The sequence below is a fragment of the Convolutriloba macropyga genome, chromosome 7 (assembly GCF_964194025.1).
Source record: "Convolutriloba macropyga chromosome 7, txConMacr16.3, whole genome shotgun sequence".
In the NCBI taxonomy this organism is placed as follows: Eukaryota; Metazoa; Xenacoelomorpha; order Acoela; family Convolutidae; genus Convolutriloba; species Convolutriloba macropyga.
This window is the reverse complement of record NC_134474.1, coordinates 71,880,423-71,907,932: the sequence shown is the minus strand read 5'-3', so window position 1 is coordinate 71,907,932 and position 27,510 is coordinate 71,880,423. Positions and strand designations below refer to the sequence as shown.

Here is a 27,510-nt window from a genome sequence, read left to right as displayed (position 1 = left end):
CAAGAGTTAATCGCTCAACAGGTAAAGCTTCAAAAAATGTAACAAACAAAGACGTTTTGTCAATTTTTTACAGGAACCCAATTAACCAATATAAACGACCACGTTTTAAAGTTGGTGAAAATGTTCTTATATCAAAAAAAGATATTCCATTCAGAAAAGGTTATAAATCACAGTTCACAAATGAAATATTCAAAATTGTTAAAGTTGCTACTTTTAAACCGCCAACCTATAACCTTTGTGGAGAACAAGGTGATGAAATTCTAGTTAAATTTTATGAACAAGAGCTTTCAAAGTGTATCATTTAAAGATGAGTTCTTTCACTGTTGAGTTGGTTTCCAATGCGTCGTTTGATTGTTACCCAAACAATACACTAAGTTCTTTCACGAATTTTCTACCTGAACAAATTAATCTTGATAGAGAATGGGAGGTAGCGATAACAGAACTGTCGTATCCTTCCTTGTACCAAAACATAACAGAGGGTAAATTCTTCTATCTAGATGAAGCAACACCAGATACAAAACCATCGGATTATTACACACTTGATCCAGGTCTATACCCCTCGATCTCTGATTTTGTCAATGAAATGAATAGAAAAATTCAGGAACGTGAAAAATATGAAAAAACGCCCATCAAGTTACACGTTAACAAAATTACACAGCGAATTTCTTTGAGTCTTCCAAATCAGAACTCTTTACTTGTCATTTTTAGTGCCGATCTTTGTCATGTCTTTGGATGCGAAGAAGCTGTTTATGGTATGGGTGTTTTCATGAGTGGTGGTGGTCCACATTTTCCCAAGTTTCCTTATGACATTGTACGAATACACACCTTAATGATATATAGTGATATTGTTGAATACAATATTGTGGGTGATACAAAAGCTGCTCTTTTACGATGCATTCCGTTTATATCAAAAGTTAAGAATGGAGATATCATCTCAACGGGACAATACATGAATTATCAAAATTTTCCAAACTTACAATTTAAAAAAATTCTAAAAAACTCATTCCACAGCATAAAACTCGAGCTCCGGGACTCTTATGGTGAAAAAGTTCCTTTCAACTCTGTTGGTGTGACAAGAGCGGTACTAATGTTTAGAAAAACTTCTGACAATCATTTTTAGATTTAAGGTTGTAGAAAATGGTTGCTGATAGTGATTTATCGTATTTTCGTGGTTATTCAAGACAGAGGGGAAGAGGATTCGGAGCGTTAGCACAAACAATTGGGAGGACAGCTATTCCATTCTTGAGGAGATATGTTGTCCCAGCAGCAAAAAGAGTTGGTGCTGATTTGCTTGATATAGCTGCACCAGAAATTGGAAATGTTCTAACTGGAGAGAAAAAATTCAAATCTGTGGCTGCAGATGTTGGAAAGAAAACATTACGTAAACAGCTAGGTGGTGGAAAAATTAGGAAACGGCGCATAATTCGAAGAATTACCCCAAAAACCAGTCGACGTCGTCGAACTAGAAGAGATATTTTTTCTAAGCTAAAATGAATACTAGATCAACAAACGATAGCAACTTTCGTTATGGTCACTTTACGAACTCTTGCTTGGAGATTTTTTACAAAATTCCTGTTTTGGAACCAATTGAATCTTCTCACGTTCAAGAAGTTTATCCCAGTACTTCATTGGATGAAAGCAGCATTGAGTTCGAGTTTGAAACAGATAGAAGCATATATCTTGATATGAGAGATATCCACCTTCAAATCAAAGTTGGATTACAAAAGGGAAGATTGTTTGATGACTTTATGAAAAAAGACGAGCATGGAAAAGCAGATATGGGAATGTCTTTCAAAGATGATGATTTACATTATCTAACTCACGTCAACAATTTATTGCACTCGCTCTTCTCCAACTGTGAGGTGTATCTGAACAATCAACAGGTTTACAACTCAAATGGTCTCTATGGACACAAAGCTGTAATTTCCAATGAATTTAACGCTTCCACAAGAAATAATGAAGGTATTCTGGCTTGTCATGGATATGAATTTGAAAAGGAACCCAGCGATTTTGAGAAAAAGCCCTTTTATAGATCAACAGGAAGAACTTTTGCTGAAAAATGGAACTACTTATTACGGTAAATTAGCAATTGATTTGTTCCAATGTGAAAAGTTACTGCTTCCAAATACAAAAGTTAGACTGAAATTGATTCGTGCAAGACCCAATTTTTACATGATCTCCTACAATCCTCACGTCTCCCTTAAAGCTCTTGACTGTTCCCTGTTTACAAGACGTGTTGTTGTTAACGAAGTGTATCACCAGACTATCAAATATCAATTAACTCATCAACCTGCTTGTTACAACTTTATGGAAACAATTGCACGCACATTTATTATTCCTTCAGGACAGAACCAGTTTATTCAGGAAAATGTTTTTAACAATGCTCCAATCAGAAGAGTAGCTATTGCGATGAACACAAATTCAGCATTCACAGGACATTTTCAAGAAAATCCTTTCCATTATCAGAAATTTGGTTTACGAGAACTAAGAATTGTTCGAGGAGGTAGAGCTATAGTATCAGTTGATACAACCAATGACTGTAGGGCATATGTAACAACAATGAAAGCAATGAATTTTAACGAAGAGATTCCCGCGTTACCACATAATCTATTTCAGAACCATTACGTGCTTGTATTTGATCTCACTTCACTTCAAGATGCTGGAGAAAGTATTCATTATCCTGAGCTCAGCGGTGAAAGTATCCGATTAGAAATGTTTTTCGATTGCCCGCTAAGAAGCGTGACAGAATTAATTGTTCTAGGAGAAAGGATGTCCACTGTTAAAATTGATCAGTTCGGAACGGTTGCTAAAAATGTCTGAAGATTTTTGCGTTAATGAAAATTTTTTCATATTTTTGTCAGTTTTTTATGGGTTTTACATCATTGCTTTCTGCATTGGAACATTTTTGGGTTATTTATTATCGTCACCCAGTTGCCATTCTCTTCACCAAATAATTTCTTAAAATGGACGTTAACTGGGGGCGAACTAATTCAAACTTTTTTGTTTACGTTCCTCTCCTAATTTTCCTGGTACTTCTTTTTATAATTATTTTATTCTACCCCAAATCCCATAACAATTCTGTTGACAAAATTAAAAAGTCAACCAACCTTTTATTAGAGCAAGGTAAAAAGTCCAATGATTGTTGCTTTTATGAAGAGAATGAGTCTTTTCAGCTTGACTGTACAGTTAGAAATCCGTGTGTTAATGGTACTTGCGAAATAAAGCAGAGAAAAATTGTTTGTCATGGATAACACTTCCCTGAGACAGATAATTGAACGAATCCCAGAACTCAAATACCGCTATATTGGATCGTTTCCAGCAGATTGTGTTCCAAGGCTACCCACATTCAGTTTTGCTATCATCAACACTTCTCCGAGCAGTGAAGCTGGAGAGCATTGGATAATGATTGCTCGACTCAATCGAACTTATTACTATGCTGATTCTTTGGCTCGTCCAATCACAAAATACAAATTTTTGAATAAAAAGTATCAGAAAATGATACAACAACCAGTTAAGAAAACTGATAATTTGTGTGGATTTTACACAATATTTGCAGCATTTCAACTATTTAAATTTTTTCAAACAAAACTGAACAAGGTTCATGACGTTCATGTTTTAAACTTTATAAGTAATTATATGTGAATTAGATAAATTTAATGTAAAATAAGTCGAAGTGTAATAAAGTCGACAGTAATTTTTTTCTAAATTCCTTAATTCTTCGTTAGTTACTCAAATTTTTGCTGTCGACTTTATTAACTACTCGGCTAAATGTACTTTAATACTCTTTTCTTTTGTACTATCATCATGTAAACGTTTGATTAAATTTGTATTTGCATGTGCTTAATTTGTACTGTGTCTGTTATTTTGTACTTATTAATTCAATTTTTTTTTATTTAACTTTTTTCCATGTTATGAGCGCGTAAAAGTCCACTAGTACTGTGACAATGCCAGATCAGCAAGAGGTAGTTTCGATCTACCGACCTCTGGGTTATGAGCCCAGCACGCTTCCGCTGCGCCATCTTGCTATTTAGGGTCGGCTATACCTAATCTTAATACATTGCGGCGGCTATACCTAATCTTAATACATTGCGGCGGCTATACCTAATCTTAATACATTGCGGCGGCTATACCTAATCTTAATACATTGCGGCGGCTATACCTAATCTTAATACATTGCGGCGGCTATACCTAATCTTAATACATTGCGGCGGCTATACCTAATCTTAATACATTGCGCTGGTTATACCAATAAACATGTTGAAATTTACTCCGAGGGGAATTATCCGTTAATTCCCGGCACCTGTACAATTTCCCGCCTGTACAATTCCCGTGCGCGCTGCCTGTACAATTCCCCGCCTGTACAATTCCCTGCGCGGAAAGGCCAATGACTGGCTCCCAAAAATGCGGCTGATCTACTCACACTATACTAATAATACCCTGGTCCCTATACTTAATCTTAATACGTTGCGGCGGCTATTCCTAATCTTAATACGTTGCGGCGGCTATTCCTAATCTTAATACGTTGCGGCGGCTATTCCTAATCTTAATACGTTGCGGCGGCTATTCCTAATCTTAATACGTTGCGGCGGCTATTCCTAATCTTAATACGTGGCGGCCGCTATAACTAATCTTAATACGTTGCGGCGGCTATTCCTAATCTTAATACGTGGCGGCCGCTATAACTAATCTTAATACGTGGCGGCCGCTAATCTTAATACGTGGCAGCCGCTATCTTAATACATGTACGCCTATACCCTATCTTAATACATTAGTGTAGACCCTCTCTCAAAAATTACTCCTATACCCTATCTTAATACATGGGGTCTACCCCCCCCCCCCCGGGAGACTTGCTCACCCTATTACTACTGACACGTACATGCTGTTTTTCTTTTTTTACGCCAAGTCCTTTTAGAACGTTCGCGTGCAGTGCAACTTTAAAATATGGTTCACAGTTTGCGTCCATACGTCCATTTATCTAAAGTAGAGCCACAATTTTCAGGCGTTCAAAGAAATCTGATGCGCAAATAAACATTTAAATGTCGGCTATCTGAATGGTCAAAATTTTAATTTCGAACTACGAAACGCAACGAGTTTCATAAATTATAAACGCTATCGAACGTTTCAAAGGTCAAAATTCAAATGACACCCCACAACAACCCAGTCGTCGTTCATCTGGGTCTGGACATATCGACTTTCCGTCTGGGACCTCAACTTGGGTATATACGTGGTTGTTGCAAACGCTCAAAAAACGCCGAACCATGCAACTTGAATGACTAAATTTTGAACAAGGTTTCAAAGGTCAAAGTTCATATTTAAAACATGCGTGGCTTATTGATGTTCATATGCATGCCTAAAGTTTCACGAACGTTCGCTTGAGTTTGAATTTTTATACATATAGTCTGTCCCATAAAGTTGAAATAAGCGAACGTTCGAAAAACGCCAAAAACGTGCAATTGAGCATCAATGTGCCCATTTGAATGCTAACGTTTTCTCCATGACGTTTTAATTCATCATTTTTTTCTACATGTTTTTAATTTGAACTTTGACCTTTGAATTCTAATCTGTGGCTTTTGAAACGTTCGCTTATTTTAACTTTATGGGACACGCTATGGATTCAAATAAAAAGCAGAAACGGAAGCTAGTAAAAAATGCGGTGGCGTTCAAATGACTACAAATAATTGCTGTTTTGTCGTCTTTCGAGCGTTCGATTATTTCAGCTGAATAAGACAGACTAGACAATCTCATACATTTTCTGATCACGCGAACGTTCGAAAATATTCAGGCTTGATCATGTTCAAAAATATTGAGTTCTCGTTTTAGTTTTGAAATTTGGCACTTGAAATTTCGTGTGTGTTTGCAACTTTATATAGTAAGTCCCATAAAGTTGCAACGCAATCGAACGTTCGAAAAACTCTCGACATGCAAATGAACAACGAAATCCTAATCTCCGCATGTTTTAAATGTGAACTTTGACCTTTGAAACGTTCGATAGCGTTGCAACTTTATGGGACTGACTATAGGACAGACTATGCAACTTTTTAGGACAGACTATAGCCGGTCCCATAAGGCTGAAATACTCAAAAGATCAAAGTTTCGAAAACATGCAATTGAGCATCAATGTAGTCAATTCATTGCCATTCCCTTAAAAGAGGATTTTACCGTCTGAACGACTGGTGACCCTTGTCTAAATAATGAAAAATATTGAAACAATTTCTCACTTCAACGTTAAGGGACACGCTATATAAAGGGTAAAATGTGTCGGCATTAAAATAGTTCGAAAGTTCAAAGTTTTCGGAACGTCTGCTATTTTCAACTTTTTGAGTTGCAACGCAAGCGAATGTTCGAAGAACGCCCGACGTGCAAATGCGCAATGAAAAGAGACTCTGCACGTTTTTTATTTGAGCATTGAAAAGGTCGACAGTTTCAAGCGAAAAGTTGAATTTCAAGCGAGCGTTCGAAGAACTTTGACCTTTGAACTCGGTTTCGTAGCTATGAAACATTGCGATTTCGTTGTATTTTTTATTGTCTCCATGGTAATTAACAGTTTACAGAAAGGTCATTGCTTGTTTCTGAAGGTTTCAAAAATTGATGGTCTATATAGTAAGTCCCATAAAGTTGCAACGCAAGCGAACGTTCGAAATGCTCGGGGCATGCAAATGGGCAGTGTCTTGCTAGATATCTGCATGTTTTAAATTTGAACTTTGACCTTTCAACGTTCGATAGCGTTGCAACTTTATGGGACTGACTATAAAGCGTGTTCCATAAAGTTGAAATAAGCAAACGTTCGAAAAACGCCAAAAACGGGCAATTGAGCATCAAAGTGGTCATTTGAATGTCTGCGTTTTTTTCCAATTAGCTTCTATTCATTAATTTTTTTTACATGTTTTAATTTTGAACTTTGACCTTTGCAATCTGTCTACTTGCTTTTGAAACGTTCGCTTATTCCAACTTTGAGGGACAGACTATACCCGAAATTTCTTTCAACGTCTCAATATATTAAACTCAGCAGCGGACGTTGAGCGTTTATTTCAATTGGGCTGTTTGAAAAGAACCCAAATAACCAACGAAGGGGCCCCTCTATTCCCACATAATACAGTTATTCACCTGCCGGTAGGTGCAAAACCTTGGAATCGGTTAGATTAAGAGTACTCCTGCGAATTGTGTTAGGCCATTTTGCTTTCCATTTAATTATTGACACGCTTCAGCACAATTTTCCCCTCGTCTGACTTGAACTGAATTGCTGTTTTCCCAGGAAGCAACAAACCCAAACGCGTGAACAAAATTGCAGCCCAATTACTGTAGTAACAACCACGTGAAATCATTTCAACATTACATAATCCTAACTTAAACGACTGATTACGTAACAGCTATGTCACATGGTAGGAAGGACACTTTTCATGCATTCAAATCGGGAGTGGGTTTAGCGGACAACTGTGTGATCGCAACTTATGTGTGGATAGACGCACACCAGGAGGTCAGGAGCAAATCGAGGGTTCTGCAGCACAAAGTGCTCACACCCCAAGATGCTCCCATTTGGAATTTCGACGGATCTTCCACAGATCAGGCTACCGGGCGGAACAGCGACTGCTGGATCAAACCAGCGGCACTTTTCAAAGGTATTATGTTTTCATTACGCGTAAATGATTAGAGCAAAATTTGATTAGGTTATTATTTTTGATTTAGGAAATGACACGGGCTTAACTGGGGCCTTAGTTTTATAGTAAATTGTGTCAATTTACTTAATTTCTCTTTGCTGAAGAACAGTCGATTCACCTTGAGTGAAACGCTGTGAGAAAACTTAAAACTCTAAATGTTTGCTGGAAAAGAACAATCTTTCTTTGCTGTTGCAGTCTTATCGCACAAGATTCCAATTTGAGTGTTATCTTTGATTCAATTTGCTGTTTACTTTATTTTTTTTTCAATTGTTATCACTCGGCAATGAAGATGGAGGCTACATCATCAACGTCAACACCCATAGCTTCAGAGGTTGTCGTGAGTACTATTCAAGACACAGAAGTAAGTGTATTGAAAAAAGAAATCGAGCTCTTGAAAGCAAAAATAACTTACAGGACGAATAAATTAGGGAACTAAAGGCAAAGCAAAAAAACATTAATGATCGCCTAAGAGCGCAAAAGAGAAACACGCGCAAGGACTCGTTGCTAATTGTTAATCCGCCCTTCGATGCTCGACAAGTTTGTAATGTAACGCACAAAACTTTTTTGACGAGAAATTCTTGGGTCGAAATTACTGAGGACAGCATCAAAGCGTGTCACATTATTCCCAATTCCGGAAAAGAGTTTCAACTGCCAACAGTAATTTGCAAATTTATTTGTTTTGCCGACAAGGAAAGTGTCTATGAAAAAAAAACGAAAAAATAAAAACATGATAAACAACAAATTCATCTATCTGTCTAAACGAGCCCCTTCCAGAATGTGAAGCTAAGATCAAAAACGAAGCAAAGAAACGAAACATGATCACTGCAACACACAATTGTGCAGTCTCGGTTTTAGTTGAAAATAGTAGAGAAAAGGCAAAATTCGTAAAATTAACGAGATAGAAGATTTGGACTCAGTCAATGCTAAAAGAAAAAAATCATTTCGAAATATCTTCTACTGACAACGATATCAATTCACCTGCATACAAACAAGTTAATATTCAAAAGGAATAGAACAAATGACATCTCACGAACTCAGTAACTGTAATAATAAGATAAACATAACTCAATTATTTTTGTTTGGTTTCTTTAATATGCATAATATGAGCACAACTACAAGATTTAGGGTAGAAACTTTTCGCCAGCTTTTTCAAAAGGTTTTGATGATATTTATTAATTTTTTTCTGCAACTATGTAGACAGGGCGCAGGAGATTAAAGAAACAAAATTTTTATTTGTTGTTGGTGATTTCCGCAATCAACAAATAAAAATAATTTAGCATTGTTTTATCAAAATATTTGGTAGTTTTATACAAGAAAAAAAATAAAAAAACCAGACTGTAACGGCAGGGAATTGATAACGAAAAGTATTTCTACGTCAACAATGACAAATAAAAGAATCTGTCATCCGAGAGGGTTCCAATTTGTTCTTCAAAACATTCGATCCGTATCCAAGAACTTAGACGAGTTCAAAGTTTTTATTAATAGCATGTCTCAGAAAACCGATGTAGTTTGCCTTACTGAGACTTGGTTAAAGCCTAGCTAGAACAATAGCTGTTTTTCTTTGAATGGTTATCAAACAAATATATCTACCAATTGTAAAAAAATAGGTGGAGGTGTTGCATTCTTCTTGAAAAATAACAAAAATTGTCAAATAGTTAAAAAATAGAAACAAATTCCATTTAACTAATACAGTTGCCATCAAAACCATAAAAGATCTGGTTTTCGTGTATTTACATGCCACCAAATTGCTCTGAAGCCAATTTCTTAACGGTTGAAAGGTATCACGACAGCCTAATGGTTGACCCAGAAACAAAACACGTACATTGTGGTGATTTTAAAGTTAATTTTTTTAAACAGCAAAAAGCCGAAAGTTTAAAAAACCTTTTAGCTGGAAACAGTCTCGGTATATCAAACAATAATGAGCAAACGAGGGTATCAAGTGGCAGATGTACGCTCATTGACGCAATATTTTCTAACTTTTTTATAGAAACAAAAATTAAATCAACCTGTATAACAGATCATCACAGGGTAGATGGCTCTTTTGACCTCGATGGCAGTCCAGAAAAGTATCATAAAGCTCAAAAAAGTTGCAATTGGCATAATCTAGATAATCCAAATACAAGAGAAAGACTCGAAAAGGATCTGAGTTATCATTTTGGGGTCCACAGAAGTAGGTTAGAACTCCTACCAATAGACAACGCCTTCCAAAAAATTTCGCGAAACGTTCACTGAAGTATTAAACAGTCACCTCCCTGAAATCTATCGTGCACAAAAAAAGAAAAATTGGATTGAAAATGAGGTCAAAAACTTAGCGACGCAAAAACGTAGTCTTAAGAAACTGGCAGATGCAAATGGCAGTCCGCAAATTATCAAAAATTTTCAATCTTAAATCGCTCACCAGATCTAAAAAACAAACTGTTTATCAAAAGCTACTTGAAACCGATTCGGTAAAAAACAGAAAAACAGTTCTTCAGCTTTATAGTTCTTTATCTGGCAATTCAGAGTCCTTTAAAGTTTTTTGCCCACAAAATAAAGTAAAAGAATTCAACGAGTTCTTAAACAGTTGGAAAAAATTAAATTTTGAGTTTTTAGCATGAAGTGCCGTCACGATAGAAAACCAGAGTCAAAGTATGTTTCTAAAATCGATATCTGAAAATGACGTAAAGTACTCTATCAACAACATTAAAAACAAATTTAGCCTTGATTGCTACTATAACTTGCTCTCTTTTTTCATTAAAAAAGTTTTTGACTGTTTAACAGCTGCTTTACAACTATTGTTCAACAGATGCATAGAACTTGGACAGCGCCCAGTGAGTTTGAAAATAGCAAAAGTTATACCGTTCTTCAAAAATGGAAATAAAGATTACCCATCAAATTTCAGGCCCATTTCGTTGCTACCAATTATAGGGAAAGTCTTTGAGCGGATTATATTTGATCAAATTCAAAACTACCTAAACGTTTTTGAAATTCTCTGATTCAGAATTTGGCTTCAGGCACTGAAAGAGCACAGTTGATGCTATTGCAACCCTAATAGAGGAAATAAGATCAAATCTTCACAACAACAGCGAAAAAACCAAATGCACCTTTCTATACTTAAAGAAAGCTTTTGATACTGTCGATCAAAACATTCTACAAAAAAATATTATAGATATGGTCTATCTGGTCCAATATACTAACATTTAAAAATCATATTTGTTCAAAGGAGTGCAATATACCTTAATTGTATATAAAAAGTCCAAACTGAAGCCTATAGATTTAGGCGTGACACAGGGTTCTATTCTTGGCCCATTTTTGTTTATTATCTACATGAATGACTTGAGCTCGTCCCAGAAAAAATCAAATGTATTGTTATACGCCGATGACACTGTTGTGAAGAGCAGAAGTTCTGCATCGAAAATTGACGACGATCACAAAGCACTAGACAACGTCAATTATTGGCTCATAAAAAACAAACTAACGCTGAACATTAAAAACACTGAAATTGAGGAAAAACAAAGTATCAAATACCTGGGCATCACGATAGATAATGAACTAAGTTTCTCAAAGCACTCAAAGCTTTTGGTAACAAAACTTTTGTCGAATTGTTCTATCTTTTATAAACTGAGAATAGTTTTGAGAGAATCACAGATGATAAAAGCATTTGGATTATACATACAACCAATAGTACAATACGGAGTCCTGATATACGGGCCAACAACAATCACAACAATTAGGGAAATAGGCAAAGTTGTCAAACGTATCGTGCGGCTAATTTTTCGAAAAAGTTTGAAAGAGGATCTATTTACATCAGAGTTACATGCCTATGAGGTAATGAAGCAAACGCCAAAAAAACAGAAGTGACAAAGTACTATTTCACCAATTTCAAAGAGTTTCTCAATGCAAAACTGTCTTAAAAAAAGCAAGCGGTTGATTAAAAACAAAATAACTCTAGGTAAAAATCAATTTCATTTCAAAAATAGTTAGGATAAGGCGGGTCTTAAAAACGCTTCTAAGTTACGATGATGAAGTAATCGAAACGATTGAAAACATGTCCAATGCCGAAACAAAAATTTCTCATCAATTTCTAGATAATTATATTTTGGGTAATAAAGCCATAGTCAGACTGTTGTATGAGATTTAGTATCACAACTCGAAGACGCTCCAAAACCACAATAATGATTTTAGTGCTAGGTTTAATGGTACCTTGACAAACAGTGCTTCCTCTTTATTTTCAGTTTGAATCATTTTCATCCAGATAAACTGAATGAGACACTTGAGAACGGGCCATCGGCACAATAGTGCTCTCCCACAGTCAAATATGTGATTGTATTTGTAAAGGTAATTGTGAAGCTACTTATTGACTGATGAAATCAGTTTATTATTATTATTTTACTATAAAAATTAAGGAACATAGTATAGACGACGAATTAATCGGTGAGGGGAGCTGAAGTGTTAAATATTTGCATGAGCTATTTGCATTTCTGATAATTTAGCGGAAGTATGCTCTCATTGTTAAATTGTTTTTTACTTCCAAGTTTACGGAAGGATAACGACACAGAGCAGTATTGACAAAAAATTGTGTCGTCATTTTTCCGTAAACTTCTCAATACTAAAAATTTCCACTTATTATTGGCTGCTCAACTATGGATACGATTCTTGCAAATAAGCAAACTATTGCATTTGTGCAAGTCTCTGAGATTAGCTGAAAAGTCTGGTTGGAGAGAAACAACTCATTTAAAGAGGAGACTTTTGGCTCGAAAAACAAAGTAATTAGAACCCTATTATTCCAAAAATGAAGATATTTTGCCACAAGAAGAATTACGAAATATCCTTTTGCAGCACTTAACCTTTTGAAATTCATTTATTGCGTAATAGCCGAGAGTAAAATGGCGTGATAGCCGAGAGGTAAGGTGTGTGATTCACACGTCAATGATTGAGAGTTCAATCCCCTGACTCCGTGAAGCTGTCTGTGTAAGGATGAGCTCTTACTTAACCATAGCTTCAGGTTGACCATGGCCTGAACAATGTTGGCTGCAATGATGGTACCACGTGAAAGTTTCAGACGCAAAAAAAAGTGGCCATAGTCACCAAAAAAGAGCAATGCTACTCATAGAAAGAATAGTCTGAAATGTGGGGAATAATAAGAAAAAGGGCAGCTGAGAACAGGCTACTGTGGGCCTAATGTTGTTCCGCTGCGATTAAGCAGGAACCGAAATTATTATTATTATTATTTTTAAAATTACAAATTTAATTGCAGGCCTAGAAAGGAGAGAATTTTGAAATCTGAAATATGAACATTGACAACACGGGAAAAGGAGAATCGTTTGGTGGGTTGGTGAGTGGCATGGTCGGATGAGGGTGCGGATTTTTAGCTGTTTTATTAAATTATCGGTAACTATGTTGAGTAATAAAAAATTAGAAAATTTTAAAATTACGGAAAGACGAAAAGAAAAATGCAAACATTTTTTCTCGAGGTCGTTCTAACACCAAAGATTTCTACCCCATGTCACAAATTCTAGAAAGGTTTTGATTTTTTTACGTTGATTTCTCAGCTTCTCAGCAATTTCACCCATTTGAATCAACCATAAACTCAAAGGGAGTCATTGATAGGAAAAATTATTTTTAGAAAAGGAAAAAGAGAAAAACGTATTTGCATTTCAATGTAGGCGCTAGATTCCGAAGGACAATTGTTTGACAAAAAGACTGAAAATAGGTTTTTACTTCAAGAGAAACAGTAGATATTTTTAGATCTTTTGAAATAAGAAGGATCAAGATGATTTTTTGTTCCCATGTTTGAATTCTCTGATCAATAACACTAACCTTAAACCCCAAATCCACAGTTAACCCAGAAACTGACTAAAAAACAACAACTAACCGCTTTTTGGATACTTGCGACTAAAAAATAAAAAGTATAATTTAAGAAAAGGAAGTATTCAGCTCTTATCTTCTGTTGAATGTTCCCCGTTATTTCAAAACGCTTTCAAATTTAGTTTAACAATTAGGCCTCTTGTTGATCGAGAACTTCATTCAACGGAATCAAAATAGGATTCAAATCAATAAATTTAAATTTGAAAAACGCAATTAAAACTAAAAATTGCCCTAAAACGTTGAAAACTTCTGCGCAAATTCAAGTTGAACAAAAACTATGTCGTTGGAAATATGAGAATTTGATTTTACCAATAGTTTGCCAAACAACACTTGTGATTATCAGAACCAGAATATTAATAAGACAGAGAGACCCCTATTCCCAGTGGATGAATTTATTCAAATAAAAAGTGCTAGATAGAAACTGCTATGGATTGTCTAATGAAAGAAAAACCGTGAGATAATAAAAACCGTGAAAGAAAAACCGAGAGTTAATCCTATACATTAAACGTGTGAGCTCCAAAAGAGACAGAAAAATTTATCTTAATTAGGGATCTCTCGAAGCTCTTGTTTGAACCAAATTGAAAATGGTCACGGATTCTACGGAGCTCGACTTAGCTGAGCTCTATTATTCCCTTGAAACCGTCGAGAAGGGCAGCGGCATTGCTTAGTTTTTGCAGTTTATTGGGCTCATCCGCCCATCTGGTGGAGTCTTACGGCTAGTTGAAGTGAATTTCGACTCTTAGCAAAATTTGCTGGATGCGCATCACAATTTTGTTTAACTGTTATTGCGGTGAACTCACTTAAAAACATCAGGGCGTCAATTACTTTGTGCAAAATTGAAGTAACGCCATGCCATTCTTAAACTACGTTCCTCACTACGTTTTATTAAATCGAACCGTTTTTGTGCAGGCTGTTCCGCGCAACCCACCATGTCTGACCTTCAAGTAGAAAAACTAGCATACCAATCTCTTCACTTTACTAACACCGGGCTCGACTACTTTGACCCACGTTACGTCATCGTTAGTGGAACTACCGAGAAGAGCAGAGGATTCCTCTTAACTTTGACTACTCGTGCTGTCCATGTGGAAATCGTCCCCTCTATGGACACCAATTCAAATGAAATGGGAATAGAGATGTTTGTCTCCGTCGAGGTACTCCTGCCATGATCTGATCGGAAAAAAGCTGGCATATGTGAGTTGTTAGTCAGTCTTAGAGTACTGTATGCCATCATTTTTACATGTCGACTAAGAGATGAAGTTTTGAGTACTACTTTTTGTGTGGTAGAATACGCACTGAACGCCGGTCCATACACAAACGTAAGCACCAACTCGTCCGACTAAGGTGCAAGAACACCCCATTGTTTTCTGCTGAATCAAGTAACCGGATTGCAGTCAATAGTTTGTGTAGACCGATTTTGATCATTCCAAGTAGTAACCTCGGACACAGTCGTTCGCAAATTAATTTGGTTGCGTTGACTCAAAGATCAAATACTTGGTCTGAACCATAGAGCTAAGTAGCAGCGGTCTGCCGAGCAGCCCCCCATTCTCGTCGGCCTATTTCGAATGGTTAAGGTAAGCAACCTTCCCTAGTGTTTGCTAATCCACCGTTCGGATAGAAGTACTGCTATACGGTTTCGAAAGGATCGCAGGCTGCGCCTTATGGCGCACGTCGTCCGTCCACTCGTTGAGCTTGTAACGATCCTCGAATACCTTTCGAGCGGAGGACATTAGCAATTAAATGAGCAGTGCGTTAAATAAATCCATGTGAACTATCATTGTGCACAGCAGGAATTTTTCTGCGTCATTTTTTAAAGGTTTAAATTAATACGCCTTAAATCCGATGTATTTTACATAGAAAGTTTAGAAAAAGTGCAAATATAATATTCGTTGAGCTTACTAATACACTGAAAAATTTGCGCTCGTTATAGGTTTATCATTTTTTGTTTCAAAAACGTATTGGTGACCGATCTTAGACTAAGACCTGTCAAAAAATGTTGCTGGATTTGCCGTTTAATATCCGTTTGCTCTCGCCTTTAACTTTTACGATTCACATTGCTCTCATCTTGGAGTTTATACGTCCTATACATAACAATGAAAAAGCTTTATTCTCCTGATATCAATTTTTATGGTTTTCCTGAGATCTTTATAAATGAAGCACAAGTATGTAGTGCAGCAACATCAATGGGAATTCTTCGAGTTTCAATTTGGCATAATTTGCGATAAAATCAGTAATCAGTGAATTTAATAGCTATTCTCCACGTCGAGTGTGTTTTTTTACTGATTAGCGGTCTGTACTAATTTTCAATTTGTCTATTTAGCTATTTTCTTGTTGGCTTGTTAAATAGAGATTTTTATTGAAGTCTCTAGGGTCTATATTTAAGCTAATATCTGATAAGTTGCATGATATGATTATTCTGTAGTGTAGTCCAGACCCTCCAGACTAAAACTGACTCTGATGAGACCAACTTGAGTCGCACACTCGACTCGGGTCTTGCACTGGGTCACCAGACGTACTTGGGTCGCGCTCGAGGTGCCAGCGTTGCTTGGGACGCGCACACCACTTGGGATACACCAACTGACACTTTTAACCAATGAAACAGGAGTTATCATTGGTTTAGTACTGTCATTTTTTCTTATGGTGTTTGTAAGGCAGACCCGACTGCGCGGGTCTGCCTTATTTCTGCGCGCGAAGTAGACTTACCCATATCTCTAAGACTAACCGACTCTGTAAAACACTGAGAGTAAACTTCTATTATTACGGTGGTTAAGAAGTATAGCACCGGAGTCAATGGTATACACATGGTGTATCTAACTAAAAGACTGACTACAGTTAGTTCAGTTCTCTCTATATAAAAGAGAATAGTTTCTTCTCAGTCTCTGATTGGTTGAAGGTGTACATTCAGTATTTCTACTGCTACATTTGAATTCTTAAACAAAATAACATCTCCTGGCAAATTTTCAGCCCAACAGCAATTAACAAAAGTTAATCTTTAGCGTGATCATTGATGTTCGTCAAGAAGAATTGGGAAGTGTTCTTTAATAATCAGTTCAAAGAGTGTCCGATCTGACCGTAAAGACCCTAGAAAAAGCTGTTCAGACTGTCCATATCATACCACGAAACATTTCACATCCGGAAAAGCGCTATGATCAGACCACCCATGCACTGGGCTCCGATCAGACCTTTCAGGTGGTAGATAATCATGGAGTCTTGCAGTTCACACCCTGCGTTATCCTAGTCGGTCTCAAATCAGACCTGGCTTTGGTCGCGCAACTCATCTTCGGTAGGAACTAATAGAGAAAATCATATCTGTAGCAATGTTTTGATACAAAAAACATCAGTGGGGGCTTAATATTAAAAATTTAAGTAGTTCAGCACCCTAGTGTTAATATTAGTCAAGGGTTGCACAGAGATATAGCAGAGGTTTTTTTCAGAAAAATCTGCTGGAAAAACGGCAGTAAAAATTTGGCTCCCAAGAAGACTATAAAACTTATCTTTACCAAAACTATATATTACAGATTATCACCTCTACAAAATTGGAAATAATCTTCGGGCCATTTCACCCATCGTTTTCCACAAAATTTATCTAAAAAAAATGAAAAATTGGCTTAATTTGAAAAATACGGCCACCAAAAAATTCTTTAGAAACTGCCTCAGTATTTTCACCAAAAATCACAAAATTACCATTTTAGCCTTTTTGTGGAATTTGGTGACAAAATTTGTCCCTCGGATTCCGTACTCCAATAAGGTATTCCACAGTTTGTGGTGTTCAATTTCTGCACGCTACGTCACTTGGAATTTCCACAAGCTACGACTCTTGTGAATAAATAATGTTTGTTGAGGTAGCTAATAATCTGACTTCAAGGATGTTAGAATTTCGATCAAACTATAGTCTTAAACTTAGTGAGAATTAGAAAGAAAGTTTGACTTACCAGATTAGAAAGACAAGCAATATGATTTTGATCAAAGAAATTATATAAATGAATCGTCAAGAAATGGTGCTGAGAATCAATATTCGGTTCAAATTGGTGAATCTAGATAACTATTATTAGAGTTAGATTAATTGATGTAAAATCTTCCCAGCATGTATTAAATGATGATGATATCTCCGGAAGTGTGAATGAATTCTCAGAAAAGTGCAAATGCATTCCATTTATGGTTCCCTTTGCGACTGATTTGCAGAAGCAAACCATATTGGGTAACCTTTGCGACCCCCACTATAAATCACGGTGCTAAGATTAGTTTTGTATCTTGACTTTTTCACACTGATAATGGGTATATATACAGCTGATTTTTGAGTCCTTTTTCATCCCCAAATTCAAATCACCATCTTGATCTAATAATCAGATCTCTCCTGTAAATCTCTAAATTCTACTGTAAAATATCATTTTGTTATTCTCTCATTTTTGAGAAATTAATTCTTTTACTTAGTTAAAAACGCTTTTTATTCCGCTTGCGAAAGTCCATAACCCAACAGGTTATGGGCCCAGCAATTTTTTAAGTCATAAAATTAATTTCCAAAACAAAACTAATTTGTTGTTGACAGTCATAATCCTTTTCTGCTTAGTACCTTTTCTTTTCACAACTGTTTTGCCTGCTCAAACTTCAATGGATCAACAGACAGTGAAGCTGCTGACCTACACAGGAAAGGCACAGGACTTTCCAATCTGGAGCACAAGATTTGTGGCGATGATGCAGACGAAGGGACTCTACAAATCACTACTGGGGACAGAGGAGCAACCCAATGAGCCTGCGCCACTGGCCAATGGGGCAACCAATGATGAAAAGAAGAACCACAAGGTGCTGAAGGATGCATATGAGAAGGAAGTTGCAGACATCAAGGAGAAACGGAACAATGTGTGGTGCCATCTGGCACTGACTCTAGATGCAACAACCCTCATGCTGATGAGACATGACTGTGTGGGAGATGACGGCATTGGAGATGGAGCAAAGGCTTGGAAGCTTTTGCAAGAGAGATTTCAGAGTGTGGAGACGCCGACAGTGGTGACTTTAGTGGCACAGCTTGCTCGACTGCAGCTCGAGGATTCTGAGGATTTGGACAGCTTCTTCATCAGAGGACAGGAGTTGCTCACAAGGCTACAAGAAGCAGGGGAAGCAGTCTCAGAGACCCTCTTCAACGCCTTGGTCCTCAATGGTCTGCCAATGAGGTATGAAAGTTTTGTAATACAGGAAAGCTTCAACCCGGCAACGAACTTCACAGAGTTGAGAAAAAGGCTGCAGAACTTTCATGAGAGCACGGTGCAGAGACACAAGGGACAAAGTGGTTCAGTGGCACTGGCAGTGAAGCGTGACTTCAAGAAGGGACCCAAGAAAGGAAACTGCTTTGTGTGTGGGATCCCTGGACACTTTGCCAAGGACTGCAGGAAGAAGGAGACAGCACAATGCAGCAAGTGTGGGGAGACAGCACAATGCAGCAAGTGTGGTGAGAAGGGTCACCTAGACAGGGCATGCAAGAGACAAAGAGATGGAGGCAAACATGAGTCAGTGGCAATGGGTCCAACATTGGCTACACCAGACGAGGAATGCTGGGCAGCTCTTACCCAGTGGAAGACAGCAGGCATGCTAGTGGACAGTGGTTGTACAGATCACATAGTGACGAACATCGATGCGTTTCTGGACTTTGTGCCCATTCAATCAGTGGTCAGAAATCCCAACGGAGAGGCTTCCAGAGTGGTGGGCAGAGGCTGTATGAGGATCAGCATACCCTCAAACAAAGGGGAATTCCAATGCGAACTCAAAAATGTTCTGTGTGTGCCGGACTATTCTTCAAACCTCCTATCAGTCTCAAGATGCACGGAGTGGGGACATAGCTTCACTTTCGAGAGAGGAAACAGCTGCATGAAACTCCAGAAGGGAACTCGGGTAAAACTAACACAAGAAAATAATTTGTTTTACTTACCCTGCAGCGTTCTAGAATTCAAGATGAGTTCCAACAGCGTGAAACTTGACAGTGCAAGGAAGTGGCACAGACGATTGGGTCATTTGAATCAAGCGGATGTGGTCAGGAATGCACCAGAGACAGTGGGGGAACTCGATGATGTTTGCAATGTGTGTGCATTGGCCAAGATCACAAAGACTCCAGTACCAAGAGTGGCAGAGACCCAAGCAGAAGAGAAGCTGGAGAGGGTGTTCACAGACGTGATGGGACCTTTCAGAGTAGAGTCACTGTCAGGGTTCCGGTTCTGCATAGTGTTTGCAGACCAATACACGAAGTTTGTGTTTGTGGACTTGCTTAAGGCAAAAAGTGAAGCACTGGCCAGCCTGAAGAAATTTGTTCTCAGTGTGGGGACGACGCCCAAGAAGCTGAGGCAAGACAATGCGAAGGAGTTTCTCTCAGAGCAGTTCGAGACGTACTGCTTAGATGCAGGCATTCTACAGGAGAAGACCATACCGGAGACGCCACAACAGAATGGGTTAATTGAGAGGTGCAACAGGACACTGCTGGAGATGGCAAGATGTTTGCTCATTGACTCAGGACTTCCAAAGATGATGTGGGGAGCAGCAATTCTTCACGCAGCAAGGATCAGAAACTTGGTTGTGAGACGAGGAGAAGAAAAATGCCCAGCAGAGCTGATGAGAGGTATAAAACCTAAGCTTCCAATTAGTAAATTATCTATTTTTGGTTGCACAGTCTTCATGAGGAAGAGGGACAGAGAAGTCAGCAAACTTGAACCCAAGGCACTGGAGGGAAAGTTTGTGGGTTACACTGAAGGAGAAAACGGATACCTGGTGTACATACCCAACACACGCAAGGTGATGGCAGTTCGAGATGTGATCATCAAGGAGTCTGAAGTGGGCTCAATCTCTGACAACAAAGAAACGGCGGACCTACTAGATGATGGGTCGGAACTGGGAATCTGCCACCCAGATGATGGTCATCAAGACGATGACAACAGAGAACGACAGGACACACCTACTGCAATAAAGGAGGAGTGGCATGACGCAGGGAGCGTGAATACTCAAGAAACAACACTGAGACAAGAGGCCTCGGATGTTGGAGAAACAGCACTAGATGAAGAATCTACTGCAACAAGAGGGAGTCACAGAGACTCAGATTCACTGGAAGACAGTGACACAGAAGACTTCTCACAGTTAGAGACAGTTGGCTTCAATGAAGATGCACTGGAACACGCGGACAGAGCGGAGCCCAGACGAGGGACACGAGCAAGGAATGTTCCGCAATTTTTTGGAGAAGTCAGGACCCATCTTGCTGTGACTGAGGGCGACTATGTGGAACCCAAAACAGTCTACGAAGCCAAGCAAGGTGACGATTGGGACCAGTGGCACCGAGCAATGAAGGACGAGGTCAAGGCACTCCAAGACAACGAGACTTGGAACCTAGTGAGACCACCCACAGACAGGGACGTCATACCGGGCAAATGGGTTTACAAAGTGAAATTGGGACCCAGTAGTCAAGTGGACAAATACAAAGCGCGCTATGTGGCGAAAGGCTTCAAACAAGTGGAAGGACTGGACTACTTTGAGACTTTTGCTCCTACCTGTAAGCCAGAGACATTCAGGATTCTACTTCAGCTATCAGCGAAGCAAGGCCATGTGATGCACCAATTTGATGTCAAGACTGCTTTCCTGCACTCACCAATCGAAGAAGAAGTGTATCTGGAACAGCCACAGGAGTTTGTAAAACGCGGATCAGATGGGGAGAAGTTAGTATGTCGACTAAATAAATCAATTTATGGTTTGAAACAGGCTGCTAACAACTGGTAAAAAGAGCTGGCAAACTTCCTACTGAGACAGGGGTTCACCAGAAGCAGGAACGATCACTGCTTGTTCGCAAGATCAGAAGCAGAGGATCACACCTTCATCTTGGTCTGGGTTGACGACATCATAGTAGCATCAAGAACTATGACAGTGGTCTCTGAAGTCAAGAAGGCACTAGAAGCAACCTTTCACATGGAAGACAGAGGGAGACTACACTGGTTTCTGGGTCTAAGAATCAGACGAGAAGAGGGCAAAGTCACAGTCGACCAAGAACGCTACATAGAAACAATGCTTGAGCGGTTTCAAATGGATCAATGCAAACCCTCAAGAACTCCAGCTGATTTGAATTTGAAACTTCAGACAGCACAGAACGGAGACGAAGAAGTGGACCAGAGGATCTACAGAAGCTTGGTTGGATCACTTCTGTATCTGGCCAAACAGACGAGGCCAGACATCATGTTCACAGTCAACATTCTGTCCAGACACATGAATGCACCTACCAATCAACACTGGATGTGCGGAAAACGACTTCTGCGATATCTTCAAGGTTCAAAAGATTTAAAACTTACTTACACAAAAGAGGCTAGTTATGATTTAGTGGGGGAAAGTGATGCAGACTGGTCTGAAGACGTGAACGACAGAAAATCAACGGGCTATTACTTCAAGCTCAACGGACGTGGCGCAGCACTCAGCTGGGGTGTCAAGAAGCAGGCCACAGTTGCTCTTTCTTCATCAGAAGCAGAATATCAGGGCATGGCAGCAGCAGTTCAGGAAGCACTCTACCTGAAACAACTTCTAGAAGATTTTGGCATCCAACAGAAACGTCCAATAGCAATTGGAGAAGACAACCAAAGTTGTATCAGACTCTGCCAAAACCCAGTCATGCACAAAAGGAGCAAGCACATCGAAACAAAGTTTCACTTCATCCGGGACAAAACTGAGGATGGGACTATTTCATTTCATTACGTTCCTACAGACAAAATGGCAGCGGACATCTTCACAAAGTCCTTACCCGTTTCGAAAGTGGAAACATTCAGAGCAGTTTTGATGGGAACAGACTCTACGCAATCAGCTCAAGTCTGAGTGGGGGTGTTAGAATTTCGATCAAACTATAGTCTTAAACTTAGTGAGAATTAGAAAGAAAGTTTGACTTACCAGATTAGAAAGACAAGCAATATGATTTTGATCAAAGAAATTATATAAATGAATCGTCAAGAAATGGTGCTGAGAATCAATATTCGGTTCAAATTGGTGAATCTAGATAACTATTATTAGAGTTAGATTAATTGATGTAAAATCTTCCCAGCATGTATTAAATGATGATGATATCTCCGGAAGTGTGAATGAATTCTCAGAAAAGTGCAAATGCATTCCATTTATGGTTCCCTTTGCGACTGATTTGCAGAAGCAAACCATATTGGGTAACCTTTGCGACCCCCAATATAAATCACGGTGCTAAGATTAGTTTTGTATCTTGACTTTTTCACACTGATAATGGGTATATATACAGCTGATTTTTGAGTCCTTTTTCATCCCCAAATTCAAATCACCATCTTGATCTAATAATCAGATCTCTCCTGTAAATCTCTAAATTCTACTGTAAAATATCATTTTGTTATTCTCTCATTTTTGAGAAATTAATTCTTTTACTTAGTTAAAAACGCTTTTTATTCCGCTTGCGAAAGTCCATAACCCAACAAAGGACCCTTTAAAACGTGAGCCGACAGTCCCAAAAAATTCAAATTACATAGTGTATTGGGCATTAATCCCATGATTTTCGTGATTTCAACTGCGTCAGAGGGACCCGAGAAATGAACAATGCTGCAGATTAGTCCTGACAACTAAGATGACAATAATTATAACGGCCCTACAAAACATCCAGCTTTTTGGATCAAGTGGATAATATCCGAACACTTGGATGATATGCAGTAGTCAGATAGTGAGATTTAATCAAATAGCAACGTAATCCAGTAATCAATGATTACACGCATTGTTTTTTTGACCTTGAGTTGCCCTTATTTAAATAAACGACCTGAGGCTACGCGAAAAAAGCATAAAACTGCATCTCGTATACGAACATCTTACACAATTCATTATCTGCCAATAATTACCGCTTCAGCATAGTTACTGCTTGATTTTATGAAGTTATAATGATTGATAGTTTATAGATTGTGTAAGATATTAGTATACGGGAGGCAGTTTTATGATTTTTTTTTCGCGTAGCTTCAGGTGCTTTATTTGGAAAAGGGCAACTCAAGGTCAAAATTGTAAAAAACAATGCTTCTAATCATTGATTACTGGATTACGGTGCTATTTGATTAAATCTTACTATTTGACTACTGCATGACGTCCAGGTGGTCGGATATTATTCATTTGATCCAGACACCTGGATGTTTTGTGGGGCCATAGTAATTATTGTCATCTTAGTTGTCAGGACTAAATGCATCTTATCTACAGCATTGTTCATTTCTCGGGTCCCTCTGACGCAGTTGAAATCCCACTCGCTGAATTTATGGGATCAAAGGCCAATGCACTATATAGTTTGAATTTTCCGGCACTGTCGGCTCACAATGTTACAAAGGGTCCTCGAAATCAGTTTAGTAGCTACTTGAACGTTGAACGAACATTATTTGTTTGATGATTACTTGCTTAATTATTAATTCTAAGGGACGTAGCCTGTTGAAATTGAATACCACAAACTGTGGAATACCGCATTGAAGTACGAAATCCGAGGGAAAAATTTTGTCACAAAAACCCCCAAAATGGCCAAAATTGTAATTTTGTAAATTTTGGTAAAAAAACTGATGCAGTTTCTAAAGAATTTTTTGTGGCCATATTTTACATTTTAATCCAATTTATCCTATTTTAGATACACTTTGTGGAAAACGATGGGTAAAATAGCCCGAATATTCCGTCCAATTTTGTAGAGGTGATAATCTGTAATATATAGTTTTGGTAAAGATAAGTTTTATAGTCTTGTTGAGAGCCAAATTTCTACTGTCGATTTTCCAGCAGATTTTTCTGAAAAGAAACCTCTGCTATATCTCTGTGCAACACTTTACTAATATTAAAACTAGGGTGCTGAACTACTTAAATTTTCAAAATTGAGCCCCCACTGGTGTTTTTTGTATCCATACGGCGAGTTGTCCCATGGCGTAACCATAGGATTCTTTCGCTTCAGATCCATTCCGACTTGAGCCACACGTGTTGCTCATGTGCGATGTGTACAACTATGACTGGACTCCTGCCATTGGCAACAACAGGGACTCATGTGCCAAAGTGATGCTGCAAACAGCAGTGCAAGAGGCTAAGCCATGGTTCGGTATCGAACAGGAATACTCGATCTTAGAATCTGCGGATCAGCCACTTGGGTGGCCAAAGGGGGGATTCCTTCGACCCCAGGGTCCCTACTACTGTGGGGTGGGGGCTGGAAAAGCGATTGGTAGGGAAATAGTAGAGACGCATTTGCATCGGTGTCTTTATGCTGGTGTGAAAGTGTGTGGAACGAATGCAGAAGTGATGCCATCCCAGTGGGAGTTCCAGGTTGGCATCTGCGAAGGTATAGAAATTGGGGACCATTTGTGGATGGCAAGATACATTCTCAAAATGGTAGCTGAAGAACACAATTATAGCATCACTTTTGACCCTAAGCCAGTCAAGGGTGCTTGGAACGGAGCCGGATGTCATACTAACTTCTCAACCCATGCAATGCGTGATTCAAACCACGGAATAAGTGAGATCAACGCCGCAATTGAGAAATTAGGAAAACGTCCGAATGTTCACTTAAAAGCATACGATGCGAACTTGGGTGAAGACAACAAACGTCGGTTAGTGGGAGCATACGAGACTGCCTCTTATAAAGAGTTTTCATCAGGAGTTGCCGATCGAGGTGCTAGCATTCGGATCCCAAGACACTGCCAAAGTGAAGGTTGTGGATACTTAGAAGACAGAAGACCTGCTGCCAATTGTGATCCATACGCAGTTGCTGAAATCATTGTCAGAACCACGATTCTGAACGAAACCGGAGACTCGGAAGCCATTTAGGTTATTTAGACTACTGGCACCCGGTTTCATCATCGTGGGAACCCAGGTTTAGACCTCGACTTATGAAAAGACTTTAAAATTCTAGACAATATTGACTATAAAGGTAGGGTCCAGCTCCTAGTTAAAGTCAAGGTAAATTCTTTTCATAGATCAAGATAAGGTCTTCTCGTAACAAATTAAAGTCTTCTAATAGGTCGAGCATGGTCTTTTCATGAGTCGAGGATTGCATTTTTGTGGGATTAAAAATTCTCAACTATTCTATACTCCTTTTTGTAGATGTATTTAAAGGAACGAGTACTTAAAGAGCCTATCTTTGCAATATGTAACCTATGAACTGTTTTAAAATTGTTTACTTTAAAAGTTTTTAGGTTGGCGACTTTTTGTATACTAATAGTTTCTGTATTCCTTGCGTTGTATATTCCTTTGTTTGAAACCAATTGATTAGTTCAAATTTGGTCATTGGTACAATTTAATTTTACAGTTGATTTTTAGTAGAATCTGTTTTACAGTTGAGTATGTGGAATTCGGGAAGTTGCTGTTGTATTCCATTAGCACTAAGATTTCACGCACCGCAAGAAATCACGTAGACCTAAATGAGTTCCATGCATGATCGCCAAAGATGGATATTTTTACCCTAGTTTAAGCAATGTCGAAGTTGGTTATTTAAAATAAATTTGCTAACATTGTTAAATAATGCATTAGTTTTACAAATAATTGCGATCAACTGCGTGAATTTTTATACATTATCGTTAGAAGTTGACACTCTATGGTGATCTTTATCACATATACATCTTGCAAGGTGAATTTTACACTTTTTAAAACAGCGAATTACGCAATCACCCACATTGCTAAATTAAGAAGAACTCGACCGGAACGAACACTTCCAACCGTTTGCATATTTTGACCGTAAAATTAACATTTTGCAAAATTTTGCAAATTTGGCCTTATGAAGAGTTAGTTTGCAGTTATTTACAAACTTGTCATGGAGCATTAGTTGGCATTAGTTTTGGACTAGGGAAGTGGAACAATACTTGCATTATTTTAAAGCATACAGTGAAACCAAGAACCCATTTAGAAGAAGAGTAAAATAAACAAGTAAACAAAATGCCCCAAACCCGTAAAGGGCTGCGGTTCATTTGAGATCTTCACCGCAGACAAAGTGAGTGAGGGCTTTAATCACATTGTTCAAATAAAAAGAGGAGCTTTTCTGTTTGTGCCCCTCCCCTCAGTAAGGTATGCGTCCTCCAGTTACAGAGAACGTGCCATTACATAGAAAATCACTATGTAAAATATGACGCGAGTGTCTGGGGGTTGCAAAAAATCCACCCACCAAGTTGGGGACACAAACCTAAAAAGCTTGAAGAAATTTATTGCATAAGATCAGATAATCCAACACAAAAAAACTCCCACTGTAAGATATTACACAATTATTACAAGGGGAATTTTCATCTTGACCAACATGACACGCCGACTACTCAAAAAAACACAATAAAAAACTCCTTTCATCAGATTTTTTACTTGGATCTGATAAGACAATTTCTCATTATTCTCATTAGAGAAATTTATATTTTCTGGCATCATCTATTCAGGTGCTTGAAAAAGACTGTCGTTCTCAATTTAACCAATTTTATCCCACGCGAGGTTTGGGGTGACAAAATATTGTCCTTTGTGTTCGCAAACGCGGACTCCGCTGAATTTGTAGGATTGGCGACGTAATGGACAGGTGCATATTTTAGTAGAAACGTGCTTTTGACGGAATCGGAAAAACTTTGTCTATAAATTCTGTTACCGGTATAAAAATTCTTTCATCGATATAAAAATTGATTTTTGAATCCTAATCACTTATACGACGTACATCCCCAATCAAGATTTCCATTTTTCTCAAAGACCTTAGCAGAAAACAGATTTCGTAATCGAATGAGCTCTTGAATATCAAATTGTATTTTGAGAATTTTAAGCGTTAACTAATGAAGTTTCTTGTATGAAGAATCTATCTTGTATGATCTGAGAAAACGGAATGTTAATTATATACAATCGAAAAAGTATGCATGTTTATTCTGTTAGCTCTGATGAGACCAAAATTCTGACTGCAGAATCCGAAATAACAAAATTTTATCGTGGAAAATTTTATTGTATCATAGCTGATTACAAAATGCTTCACATTATTATTTTTTTTAAAATCTGCAAACATGTAAATTAAACTAACCACTTGGTTAATGTTACATGT

At 38.2% G+C, this 27,510-nt stretch overlaps 1 protein-coding gene across 5 annotated transcripts in view; it reads left to right on the top strand.

The window, feature by feature from the left end:
- Positions 1-25,780, top strand: part of LOC142343301 (glutamine synthetase-like) — a 45,567-nt gene extending 19,787 nt beyond the window's left edge. For 3 of the 5 annotated variants that reach the window (XM_075395123.1, XM_075395124.1, XM_075395125.1), the window contains 2 exons: positions 7,253-7,616; positions 24,421-25,780. In XM_075395123.1, the coding sequence (XP_075251238.1) occupies positions 7,370-7,616; positions 24,421-25,283 (1,110 nt within the window). In that variant the 5' untranslated portion in view covers positions 7,253-7,369 and the 3' untranslated portion in view covers positions 25,284-25,780. Of the gene's footprint in view, positions 1-6,845; positions 7,617-24,420 lie in introns of those variants that run through there. The other 2 variants (XM_075395122.1, XM_075395121.1) reach the window with 2 other exon arrangements.
- Positions 25,781-27,510: the final 1,730 nt, after the last annotated feature.